The sequence below is a fragment of the Pinus tabuliformis genome, chromosome 8 (assembly GCF_031772625.1).
Source record: "Pinus tabuliformis cultivar Carrire ecotype Pingquan chromosome 8, CPIR1, whole genome shotgun sequence".
Taxonomy (NCBI): domain Eukaryota; kingdom Viridiplantae; phylum Streptophyta; class Pinopsida; order Pinales; family Pinaceae; genus Pinus; species Pinus tabuliformis.
Window position 1 is genome coordinate 748618588 of NC_142294.1, and position 13740 is coordinate 748632327.

The 13740-nt window shown below is 37.7% G+C and overlaps 2 protein-coding genes across 17 annotated transcripts in view; one reads left to right on the forward strand and one right to left on the reverse strand.

Annotated features, from left to right (window-relative positions):
• Positions 1 to 9680, reverse strand: part of LOC149237754 (serine/threonine-protein kinase rio2-like) — a 250038-nt gene extending 240358 nt beyond the window's left edge. The window contains exons 1-6 of one of the 16 annotated variants that reach the window (XM_089372782.1): positions 9365 to 9678; positions 8667 to 9218; positions 8438 to 8579; positions 4411 to 4443; positions 2607 to 2688; positions 2290 to 2375 (exon numbers count right to left, since the gene is read on the reverse strand). In XM_089372782.1, coding sequence (XP_089228908.1) covers positions 2290 to 2373 — 84 coding nt within the window. In that variant the 5' untranslated portion in view covers positions 2374 to 2375; positions 2607 to 2688; positions 4411 to 4443; ... (1 more) ...; positions 8667 to 9218; positions 9365 to 9678. Of the gene's footprint in view, positions 1 to 2289; positions 2439 to 2606; positions 2689 to 4383; positions 4444 to 8437; positions 8580 to 8666; positions 9219 to 9364 lie in introns of all 16 variants that reach the window. The other 15 variants (XM_089372776.1, XM_089372781.1, XM_089372770.1 and 12 more) reach the window with 15 other exon arrangements.
• Positions 9681 to 10484: 804 nt separating this feature from the next.
• On the forward strand, positions 10485 to 12992 carry LOC149237755 (uncharacterized). The gene is made up of 2 exons (XM_089369385.1): positions 10485 to 12324; positions 12541 to 12992. The coding sequence occupies exons 1-2, from the start codon at positions 10485 to 10487 to the stop codon at positions 12990 to 12992; spliced, it is 2292 nt and encodes a 763-aa protein (XP_089225511.1).
• Positions 12993 to 13740: the final 748 nt, after the last annotated feature.

Here is a 13740-nt window from a genome sequence, read left to right on the forward strand (position 1 = left end):
GCGAGGGCTACTCCTATCATCTGAGGTCAAAAGGAAGAAGTTGTTGATGATTCTTTGTCCATTATGTTGTAGTTGGGAGGTTTGGTGGGTGGGAGGCGCCCTACACTGTCTCCGTCTCGAGCCATTCCCTCTGACTCTCTAGGAATAGGTCGACTGAGGCATGGTGCTACATCTACAGGCTGATCTTAAAGATATTTATATGTCTCGTAAAGGGGGGTGAGGAGGGGGGAGAGCGGGGGGGTTGTGATGAACCCGGAGGTCTCGCCCTTCTCCCATTTGTTGCATACTGAGACTATTTGCCGCTTATTGTTTCGATTTGCCGAAACAACCTAGAAGTAAGAGATAATAGTTCTAGAAATCCCCCAAGGTGAGTCGAGGCGTGTGAGAGTTGAGACCCGTATGTAAAGATCTCACTAACAAAGAGGGCTAGGCATCTCTGGTCCTAAGAGATAAATCTACATATGGGAGAAAATATTGTGCTCCGGTCAATTGCTTCTACATCAAAGATTGTGGGTTTCTTGGGATTTTCAACCAAATGGGAATAGGGAAAATACACCAAATTGCAAAAGAGGGAAATGACTATTTGCTTTGTACCTTCATGAGCTACGAACAATGGGACAAGCTTAAAGGAGATGGCTCCATGTGAGAATACCAACCTTCAAATTCTCTTCAAAGACCAAGGTATAGTGTAAATTTATCCACCATTAACAAATTAGAGTGCAAAAATTATGAGTTAAAGTTGAATCTTTTGGCAACCGAAAACCCCCCATTAGGGAGGTGTGATCCAAATTGGATCCTTGAAGATATGAAATGGAAAAGGTTATTTTTTTAATTTATTTTGTGCTTAAGATTCAAGAAACCTTGAAAATTTTCATGAAAGTCTTCAAAAAATGGTTAACACAAGTGGATGTGGAGTTATTAGTCACAAAGAGGTATGAACAGAAAACATGTGCAGATTGTTGCTATACAATCCACATAAAGCAATAACAAAAATTTGATATGGCTAAGTTAAAAGATTATGTCACAGGAAGAATAGGGAGTTGTGGACTGTGTGAAGCTACAAACCATACAAAGGTAAAGTTATTAGGAAGTCATGTGTGAAGTTGTTAATGCAATTGGAAGCACTTCAACATAGGACAAAGTGTAGCCTATGCCCTCCACAGTCTATATCTCCCATAAGAAAATAAATGGGGCACAAGACTACAAGAATGTGTATGCAATGCCTTTAGTATGTGGAGGCAAGGACGGTCGGCTGGAGCATAAGTTATCTTTGGTATTACTCCAAAAGTGTTTACACATGCTTGGGGGTGTTTCATGTGACATTGTGATGTGAAGTGCATGGTGTTTTGACTACCCTTGGTTGTACTACGATCGACATACTAATACACATTAGGTTAGATATAGTTTAATCATAGATTACTACTTGACTTTGTGCTTAGGGTGGCACACTTCCTTAGGAGATTGAAGATCTATGTGGCATTCTTCATGAGGCACACATGGAGGTCTTGGTTGCTAAGTTGCTTGGGAGGACAATTTATTTGGAGAAGGAGAATTCAGCATTTCAGAGCAAGGTGTTGAGAACATGGGCCCTTGAAAGCATCAAACCACTTGGCTGCTTACATGGAGGCTTGTGCTTGACTTGGGGACACTTGGGTTGAGGAGTGTTCATGGAGGTGTGGTGGAACCAAAGGTGTGCATGGCTTAGAGGGGAGAATTGGAGTATTGGAGCATTGAAAAAAAAAAAAAAAAAAATGGACACTTTTGTGAACCATTCACCTTGGCAATGTTAGAAATCCATGCACCCCAAGCCCAGTCTATGCGTTAAGTTAGCAAAAATAAACACACTAGCAGTGCCTAACTTTAAACAATTTGTACAGTGGAATATGTAAACAATCAGATCAGTGATAGTACACAAGGTTTAATGCCCAACCTTGTTTCTTATTAGTCCATTAACAAGAAAATCACAGGGCCCTCATACCAGGGAATTGATGGTTGAATACTGTTCTCACTCAATCCTTACATACTGGACAATGAAATGGAGAAACGGTAGTTTTATAACTTGTTATCTTTCAGAAATTCATTTTCCTTTGAAGATAGGACAACAACAAAAAACTTAAATTTTTCATAAATACACAAACTTACATTTTTAAATCTTTTATAGATACAGAAACCTTAGATTTATAACTTGTTATCTTTCAGAAAATCATTTTACTTTGAAGATAGGACAAAAAAAATTTAGATTTTTCATAAATACACAAACTTACATTTTTTATAGATACAGAAACTTACATTTTTCATGCCCATTTCGATGGCTGTGAGTACACGAAACTCATCCTTGGATAAATATCGCAACACATTGACATCGAGCTTCATGACTACAAAACCAGATTGATTCCACAACAGCTTAAAGCCCTTATGAAAATAAACTCCAAGCAAGCCTGTAAACAATAAAACAATAAAATATTCAACTCTAGAATGACTTCACTACGCCGTAAAAATCCAGAGATTCATCTAATTCGAACTATTTGTTCCTTGGAAATAATCCAGAGATTCATCTAATTCGAACTATTTGTTTCTTGTAAATACATGGTGCTCGGATAACATACCTGCTGGCTAATTATTAATGAAGAATAATGGCTGCCCAAAGGTGCTTCTAATGGCTGGAGAATCTGAGCATTTCAGAGAAACCTAAGAAGGAACAAGTAAAATTAGCAGCAAAGCTGGCTTATATCTGCCTCTTAGAAATGTTTTAATGTAGTAGTTGTATATAATCCAACCAAAGTACTTATGAAAAACTTAAACTTGTAATGATCCTTGTGCACAGCTTAAAAGCAAAATAGACGTGACAGTGGCCACTCCATGCCTTTTTAAATTGAAGTAGGCTTGGACAGATTCTCATCTTTTGAGATTTAAATTTCGTCTAGCAAACAGTTAAAATGACTATGTCAGACTACTGGCATTGAAAATTATGATAAACATTGTTGTTGAAGAAGGGGTGAGGGATTGCAAGTCTTTGGCATCTCTGCCCTAGAGATAAACTGGATTACAATAAGTTCATGCTGGAAAACCTATTTCTGTGGCCGATATTTAATTAGGCTAAAAGGCTGCTAACACCCTTTCACATAATCTCTTTCCATCATATTTATCGAGATCCGGACTCAGAAGCAGATGTCTTATCTAAAAAAGGACTATTGCTGTAGAATTTCTCAGGGATAATCAAGAGATTCAGAGATCGTATTTTTAATCTGAAAGGACATGGCCAGTGTTTGGGCCATAATAGTTTCTATCTCACTGACGTTTTCAAAGAGGCTGAGGACCTTGATATGGGTCTTTTTTAGGGGTTGATTTCTAGGTTTGTGAGAACAGTTCTATTTTGAATATGCTAGACTATGCAGTTTCAAAATTTTGAGGATGGTATTAACAATCCTTAGTTATATAAGTATTTCAAAAGGATGTTGGGAGAAACTTGGTTTTTTGCTATGTTGTTAGATGAAAGCATGCAGGCCTCAGAAATACAGGGGTTCTATTTTAAAGATAAGTATGGCGATATATAATATGAATCCCATGAATGGCACATATAAAATGTTCACTTTTTTCTCTAATAAAAAGTAATGATTTTTTTCTAAGAGAAAACAGAAAGATGGAGTACTTCCCAGCGAACCTAAGTTACCAGGAACAAGAAACAGAAAATGAAACGAGAAACAGGAACTGTATGAGAAATGCAATCTGGAAGTTTCACATATAAAAACAGTATGTATTTTATATAAAAATATAGTCATATCTAATGTTGTATATACAAATAAACAAAAAAATCATCTCTAACACTGTCTATACAAAAATAATACTAAACAAAAAGGTTAGAAGGAAGATTTCATATTGTAGATAATGCAGTTTGAATATTAAATGATGTAATCAAAAGACAAGTAGAAGCATAACAAATTTGGAGAAATAAAATGCTCTCGCAATAATGCAATATCAACTAGCATACCCCCGAAGCAGGGGAAAGGAATGCCAAATAGTTCCATTATCTAAAAATTGGAAAGGGTTTTTTTTACTGAGAGGGTAAATGTGAATGCATATAAATGGCTCATAAAGATAGTTAAAATGGCTCATTTACCTTAAAATGGCTCATAAAGATAGTTAAACGACTTTCATTTTACAAAGAAAAACTCGAAAAAGGCAGGCAAATAGTTTCCAATTTACAAAGAGATATGCTGAAAAGTAGAAGAATACTCAACGACGATGTTAAAATAAGACTTAAAGCCAATGAACGCAGTCAATGAAATTCATTGCAAATAGATTCCATGACAGATCACTCTTAGAAAGCAGACTAGTGAAAAGCAAGATAGAGATTCCACTACCATACTAATAAAATATATAAACCTGTGTATAGCGAGTATATACCTCTACCTCATCAAATTCCCAATCAAAATCACACACAACCTGCACAAAGCGCCAAAGGCAAACATCATTTTAAGAAGTTGGATCTTCAAATTTAACTTGAACTATTTTGTATATACAATGAAAGTTTCATAAAGATTGCATATCCTTACAGGAGGCTCCATAGGATACATAATTTGGACAACCGTGTCTTGTTCAATCTCACCTTCTTTTGGTGGCTGATAATAATATGTTTATAGGATTATGGAGAACAGTATAAGCTGTGTCTCAATTGCCTTTGAGATTTCTAGCTGGCTTTTATAATGATTAATAAATACGTACAATCATATTATATTATATATATATAATGAATTCGATCTCAGTTTTCCTTTATATTTATATTCATGTGAAGAAACTTTTAATCAAAGTTAATTAATTCAAAAATATTAAAACCTCTCTAACTGCTTTAATCTAACCGCTTTAATCTCACTGCTTTTCGGAATATACACCTGAATAGAACTCTCAGTTGCATCCCATAGAGCATTGAGATCCATGCAAGCCAATCCCATCTGATTCAAATGCATTCCCAAGGGCCAGGTCTTTCTATTATTCCCAAATCTAAGCTTAGACATTGCCCTCTTAAAGAACATGTATGCTTCCACTTATTTTCCAAGCAGGTGAAACAACACTCCTATCTGAGCCTCAATTCCACTGCTATCCTGGGTTTTTTCCAGGATTTTAAGAACCCTTTGAAGTAGAGAAAGTGCCTGATTATATTCACCCATAGACTCAAATAATCCAACAATCTCTGTCAAGCTGGTGGAAATATCATCATTGGAGTGACCAGCTCTATGCCATCCATAAATTATCAATGCATTTTCAGAGTGGGTCTTGGCTTCCCTAAATCTTCCAGTTCTCAGATGCAGATTAGCAAGGCTTACATATAAAGAGGCTACTGTGGTATGGCCTTCTTCATGTAGCAACTTGAAGATAGCAAATGCCTTGTAGTTGTGATATGCAAATATGGCCTCCTCATATCGACCCAGAGCAAGATATGAGTCTCCAATGCTGCTGTCCACAAAGGCCACTCCAATCTCTTTACGATGTGCTTGCAAAGTCACTCTGGCCAGACCCAGATTTCCCCAATGTTCCACCAAGGTTCCGGGACGAGGGGGCGAGGGGGCGCGGGAGCGGCCTATGCAAAAGCTCCCTACCATTTTTTAGGAAACATGGGGGAGCGTCAGGGTCTTAAAAATTTATAAATATAAAATATAATTTATTAATTGAGTCCACTATGACAATTTGGTTTGAATTGAAAAGCTGCAAAGCATGATCATTGATATGAATTCCTGGAGCAAGAAAGCAATGAATTTGAAAATTTACACAATCCTTCTTAGAAGAAAACTTAAACAAAGAGAGAACTGTCCTTCTTAGAAGAAAACTTATAGAGAGAACTCAGAAGTATAGTGGATTATGTATAACGATTTTGAGAAACTGGACTTCTAAGTTCTTGACATATTAGTTAGGCAGGCTGTAGATTTTCAACTGATAATATTAATATATGAATAGCCTATTTGGCAATGCTTCCATAGGACTAGCCCATAGGTCTGATATACCTTCACAATTCTGTTTTAGATACTGCTAACCTAGAGAAAAAGTCTAAAAGAAATCATTTTTGGAACTTGGACTAAACGGAACCTGGATGCTTTTTCCACAGGTAAAGACCATAGGCCTAATATAGTAATAGGCTGACTGTCTATTGTTTATTCAGTTCCCAGGTAACCATTGCGACAGCCATAACCTTGTGCCATAGATTTTTCCATCGGCAATCTCATGCAAAAAATGATAGACACGTAAGTGGAAGTTACTTTCTTCTTTTCATGTTGTTAGACTGCTTAGTTAGTTTCCATTTTACAGATCCTGCTGGTTTCTTTCTTTGAGCGAATGTATATTTTGAACCCTTTAAGTTCTCATGGGATCAAAATTAGATGTCAGGGCAGAATTTTGAGAAATCATATAGGAAAGTAGTTGGGTGGCTGGTGGAATATTAACATTCTGTATTTTAATCAGGTCTTATTATATCAACAATATTATATTTTAGTCAGGTCTCATCAACACAACGCATGGTAGTCAAGGAGGCAGTCTTTTAAGTTTTTACAAGTCGGATTTTTCACCCATACTTGTGGTTAATTGGTTCCTGGAAACAAAATAGTCAGATCCACTTTTCAGAACATGTGACAATAGGCTCTTTTCCTAAACCTACTATCACCATGAACGGGGAGAGCCCATATTGAACCGATTCAAGGTCTTGGTTTTCCCAGCTTGCACTTTCAACAAATTGTATTAATTCACTGACTTTTTTTTGGTAATTTACCTTTTGTATACAATTCCTAATACAATCAATAATGATACAAGCACTGTTTATTAAAATCCGAATAGTGAAATCCAATGCTGTGAGTGGAGCGCTCAGCGAACTTGCAAAGGCTGTGAGTGTGTTGTTCATGGTTCAGGGTGCCGTTTTTATAACATGAAACAACGATTTTCCAAAACCCTAAACGTTAATTAACTCTTAATTAAAGATTAAGTTCAGCGTTTAGTTAATTAAAATGGTTTTTAATGCATTAAAGGTGTGCCACGTCCCCCCTCGTCCCCCCACGTCCCCTCTCGCCCCCCCTCGTCCCCTCTCGTCCCCCCACGCCCCCCCACGTCCCCCCACATCCCCCTTTTCGGAAACACCCCCTCAGGGAAGGGAAACGTTTCCCTGGCACGTCCCCCCGAGTTTCCTCCATTTTGGGAGCGTGGGGAAACGTCCCCTACTCGTCCCCAAGTCCCCCGAGCGCGGGGGTGCGAGGAAACTAGACCCCTAGGGGGGCGAGTCCCCGTGGAACACTAGATTTCCCACTCTAGCCCATTCAATCGAATATGGAGGTTTGTTGGATTCTTTGTTGTTGCAGCTCTCTAAAGGGCCTGTGCTTTTACCATTGTAGCCGGGGTCTATGAATCTTGACATGGATCATAACATCTTGTAGGTGCTTTTGCTCATTTGCGACTTACTGGTATCGGTGGATTTGCAAGCTGAATTCTAGGCTCTGGACTACCTTTTTGCTTGTTTTCTTGATGTCTTAGTGGCCCTGCTTCTGGCAGCCGTTCCTGCAGCTTACATGGTGACTTTGGTATTGTCTCTTCTGGTAGTAGCTTTGACTACTACTCATTACTATGTTTTGAGACTTCGGATTGGCCCTTTTATACTGCCTTTTCTGATTGGAACAGGTTTAATTAAGATTATGCGTGTGTTTAGCCAGATTTTAGGGATTAGGAAATAATGAATCCGCTTTCTTTTGGCGCCCCATGCCTTTGTCCACATGCTCCACTGCATGAATTAAGTGGGGCAAGGACCACAAATTCAGAGGACTGCTTCCCTGATAACGCGAGAACTCGTGGCACCGTTCAATGTTCGACTAATAGAAATCTTGGAGGATGGCTGCTTGACCAACTGAAACAAATGCAACCTGCTCATCAACCTAACTCACCCCACCAGGCACTTCTCAACCCTAAGGAAAGGAGGGGAATGATATAAAGTGGGTTCAATATCACATTCATTAGGATTGGAGAAAGAGTATACCTTGTTCACTGTGAATCGTCAGAGCATGTGCACAAAGCTCCTTGACCTCACTGAATTACATAGCCTGTCATTTAGACTATTGTATGTATCCAACTCAATATTTTGGCATACACTGCAAATTATAATACAAGGTAAATTCGGTAATAGACCAAGGGTTGAAATTTTGTGTGGACGGTTACTTACACTCGAGAAGTCTTGAGTTGAGTTCATTCAGTCAAAAGCTTACCTGTAAATCAGCCTCATTATGGCCAACACTGATCTATAACGGGAGATGGAATTAAAAAATATGGAATATTTTTTACATTAAAAAAATAGTTTTTAATATTTATGTGCCAGTAATAAATCCGAGATAGTCCACCCGGACTGTGCACAACCCGCTGGGAAAAAAGAAAACATTACCAAATAAATAAATTTATAAATAATCATTCGTCTTACCTCACCCTGCGCTCGGGAAAACTACGGTATTAAAATTGGTTCTGCCGATATCAATGTTTGAATCGATCCAACTTGACCATGTCCTCAACGTTTTCCTACATGTAACCATTCGATCCATGTCTCCATAGAAATTTCTCCCTTCCTACATGTAATCCCACCTTTTTTACAAACAATCCACAGAATGTAGTAAAAGTCAAGGAAAATGAAAGCTAATGCGGCGAGGAACCACCTAATATTCTAGGAAACGACAGCGAGCCCGTCTGGCGGTGTAAAGTGACATAAGTTTCCAAAAAACCAAAGCATTTCCGCAGAAAAACGAAGCAGCTTTTATCGCTAAAAAGATGCCATCGCTGTTAAAAGAAGTTTGATGAAGCTCGTCTTGGAGCAGTTGCAGCAGGTTTTCTTTGGGTTTCGGATGAAGTGGTCTCGCGGTTGGAACCCCAAGTTGTTCCCTTGATTATTTTTCTCAACCAACGGTTTTGAAACGCAGCCCCCAGGGCTACGGATGGAACGGTTTTGAAATGCACATGGAATTTAACTCGACAGTGAGCATCATGAGCACACTGTTATCTGTTGTTTGTGTGATTCACATCCATTGTAATTTAACTCTGTTTGTTCGTGTGGAATATTGGCTGTTAAAGAGGCGTTGGGACTGCAGTAATGCAAGGACCAAAATCACAGTAGTAAATTTTCAGTAAAAGGTTGTTTGTGTGATTCACATCCATTGTAATTTAACTCTGTTTGTTCGTGTGGAATGTTGGCTGTTAAGGAGGTGTTGGGACTGCAGTAATGCAAGGACCAAAATCACAGTAGTGAATTTTCAGTAAAAGGGCAGGGCGTTGAGAATAAATTGAGGGAATAATGCCAATATCTAAACCATGTATTAAGACGGACGATGAAAAATGGAGATATGGACCACAAACTTACAAGGAAATCGGAGCTACCAGTCAAGTACTGTGGAGCCCTCACCCGCAGCTAAATTAAACCATGTACAATGGATTCTGGGCGATTTTCCTCTACAATGGGGACTTCCCTGCGTCGATCTCCTCGACAGACCCACCGAGCTAATTCAATCTCTCTCACAATCTTATCACTATTCCGCAAAAACACCTGCGAATCAAAAAGATGGAATCTAAGGGTGGCATGTGACAATCTCTACGTGTGAAAACCCACTACACCCTGAAACCCTGCTCTTCTAAAACGATCGAGTCCAAAATAAATATAGGTTTTCGAGGGAACGATAAAAGTACAAATATGTTGAATGTAATAGCTAAATTAAAAACATTATTTGGAAATAGGATGATAGGTTTCTAAAAATGAAAACCTTAATATTTTCTCTTCACCGCTCCATGATAATTAGTGAGAAAAAAAATAATTAATGATAAGTGAGTTACCAAAAAATAAAAAAAAAAATAGTTACATCGATTCATTCATTCAAAGAAACAAGGGTTCTTGCAAAGCAAATGGCAACTCTTGATTTTAAATGCAGAAATAGAAAACATACCACTCTTGAGGTGAAAACATAAGAGTTATTCTCTGCAAATACGTGGGGTGGACAAGAATGCTATTCGAGGAAAATTAAGGCTGAGAATGGAGTACTTCTTGACTTCCAAGAAGACATTGCAAAGGAAGCCATATCTCATTTCAGAAATCAATATCAAAGGAAGGAACATAGAAGCTTTCAGGATATATTATGGGGTATTGATGTTTACCCGGTGATGTTTAATGACGATGAGAATGACCAGCTATTCCAGCCTATATCAGAGGAAGAATTATTGGCGACAATGAAATCCTTCAGCCGGGACAAGAGCCCCGGACCAGACGGATGGTCTATAGAATTTTTTATTCACTTCTATGAACAAATCAAGAAGGATCTATTAGAGATGTTGGAGGAGATCAGACAAAAAGGAATTATCAGCAGGCAATTGTGTTCCACTTATATAACCCTCATAAAAAAAAAAAGGAAGCTCAATCTTTTAATGACTATCGGCCAATTTCATTATGTAACACCAGCTTCAAAATCATGTCAAAGATCATATCCGAAAGAATGAAAGGTGTATTATCAGAATTTATATCAAAAGATCAGTATGGTTTTCTTAAAGGAAGAAGCATCCATGACGTTGTAGCTGTTACTCAGGAGGCCCTATACTCAATTCACTCAAAGAAAAAAGAAGCGGTCCTTCTTAAAGTAGACCTGAAAAAAGCATACGATTCATTAGACTGGGGATATATCAGATGTTTATTGGCAAGAATCGGGTTGAGGAGCAATATGATCACCTGGATTATGAATTGTGTCGATCCTGTGGATTATGCTATTATTATAAACGGTACTCCTACTCCTTTTTTCAGTGCAGAGAGAGGACTGCGCCAAGGATGTTCACTCTCCCCTTTATTATTTATATTGGCCATCGACTCTCTCAGTTTACATATTCAGAAGGCTGTTAAAGAGAAAGCATGGCAGCCACTAAAAATTTGCAGGGATATATCTGTGTCCCATAACTTATTTGTAGACGACATATTATTATTCGCCATGTTTTGCAGGTCAACTTGGATGCGTTTTCACATGATATTGGATAAATTTCAAAGGGCTACGGGACTACAGGTGAACCAAGATAAATCTGCTATATACCATTCGGATCTCAGGACGGAAGATGTTATATGGCTAACAGATCTGTTTGGTATAAAAGCTCATCACTTCAGCAGTGGCATTAAATATTTGGGGTTCCGAATCAAAGCGATTGGCTATAAGAGAACCGATTGGGGCTGGCTAGTGGACAGATTCTACAGGAAAATCTCTGGATGGGAGTACCGTTGCCTTTCTTTGGCCGGGAGAATTATTTTGGTACAATCCATTCTTAATCAACTCTCTGTTTATTGGGCGCACCTCTTCCATCTTCCGGTGAGTATTATTAACAAGATGAACAGTCTTTCAGCAAATTTCATTTGGGGGGGTCATGCCGATAAGCATAAAATTCATCTTATAAAACTGGCTGGAATCTCCCTACCTAAGTCGATGGGAGGCTGGGGTCTATCAGATTTGAGGAACTTTGGTAGAGCCCTCCTGTGCAAGTCCTTCTGGAGAGCTATACAAGGTGATGGGCCGTGGTGTCATTTGATAAAATCGAAATATCTTGCAAATAAGAATTTTCAATACTGGTATCGTAGAGGCTCTATTGGAACAGTTAATGGATCCCCCATATGGCGTAGTTTCCGAAGGATAGAGGCACTCTGCTTGCAGCACCTGATTTGGCGCTTTCAATCAGGAAATAAGATCATTATAGGCAGAGACCAATTCATTTGCGGAGCTGAGAATATTGAAATACAGGAGTCACTTCTTCATCACTTCCATAGAAATGGTATATTTTATTGGGACAGGCTGATAGCAGATTGGCTCGGCCCAATACCTCGATGGAAAGATCCAGAAGAATTACACATTCCCCAAGAGCTTGCACAGCAATGGATTAGCGTTAAGATGAGGCTTCAGATCGGCGGACTCTTCAGGACAAGAGACTCTGATTTCTTAACCTGGAATATCCCTATGGAGGCAGAGAAAATATCAGTCAAAGGTATTTACCTGAAGCTGATAAAACAGAATTCTTCTGGATCTCCAATTTTTCCTCCTATCTTCTGGAAAGATGGCTGCCCTATGAAGATGATCCTCTTCTCATGGCTCGCTTTTCACAATCGAAACCTGACATGGGAGAACTTAATGAAGCGGGGATGGGTCGGACCTAACTTTTGTTCTTTATGCAGAGAAGATGAGGATTCAAATTTACATTTATTTCTGAAATGCAAGCAATCAAATCTCATATGGAAGGAGTTAGAAAGAGTTTATGGATTCAAGTTAGATATGAATGTTTCGATCCAGGGATGGTTCTTAGAATGCAGTAAGCGAAATATCCTATGGCGTAGAATTTGTATCTTATCCATGTGGATTATATGGAAATGGCGGAACTCCTGTATCTTCAACCACTCAAAATTTTCATTTGCTAAATCATTTGACTCAATTTCTGTATATTTGGAATCGCTCCCACTGAAGAAAACAAGGAACAATTGAAATCCCTCAGCCAGGTCTTCTCCTACTGTTCATTCACAACATACAGCATTTTTTGACGGGCCTGCTCAAAGGGGTCAATGTGGATGTGGATTCCACATCAAGATATCTGAAAAATCACATTTTTCTTCCTTCTGGCATGGTGGACAGGGTTCCAACAATTTGGCAGAAGCCATGGCTCTCACAGGTCTTTTAAAATTTTGTATATTCCTTGGCATACCGCAGGTGGCCATCTATGGTGATTCTAAGCTACTGATAGATTCGGTTAACAGGAAAAATGTCATTCTGGCTCAGCATCTGTCCGGATGGCGTGACAGAATCAACTTCTATTGGAGCAGCATGGAGCAATGCTCTATTCATCACATCTACAGGGATAAGAACTCTACAGCTGACTCCCTCTCCAAAATGGGTCTATCTTCCGCTCCTGGATACTGGCATCTTGAGATAGTATCAGATGATACTACTTATCAGATCAGTGATTTTGTTTTACCAGATTTTTAATTCTCTATCTGCAAGACAGTTCCCATATATAGAAATTTTGGAATCAGATAGTTGTAGATTAGCTTCATAAATATATGTTTCTCTATGTAGATCACAGGTATTTTGAATTTTGTAAAAATTTAGAATGCAGGAACGCTAATCTGAAATCTGAGGATGTATCACAGCTACTTTATATTTCTCATATAATATATCTAGTTTTTTTCCTCTGAAAAAAAAAAGAACGCTATTCAGCATGATATCCCCAAAAAAATATTTGTAGTGTAGGGTTTGCTTGCCAAAACTGTGTTTATGTTTTTTTTCTTTTTTGTTAATTTTTAATGTTAATAGTTTAATTATTTTTTATTATTATTTAAATTTATTTATTTGTAAAGTGATCAGTTGAGGTTTTATTATAGGTTGTTTAGTAATTTTCATTTTTATTAGTTATTAATTTTTAGTTTTATTTCTTTTTTATTTAATTATTTAATTTTTTCTTTTTCTTTTGTCTATTATTTCTATTTTCCTGAATTATAATTTTTCACAATATTTTCAATTTAAAATGATATATTATTATATTAAAAACATATTTTAATAAATGAATTATAAATAATTATGTATATTAATAAAAATAATACACACACATAGATATGTGTATGTTACTATAAACAATATAAACAATATTAGTTAATCATATTTCTTAATTTTTTGTGATGGCATTCAACAATACAATATTTTATTAGTTGTTTTATTTTTGTGATGAAATCTTTGT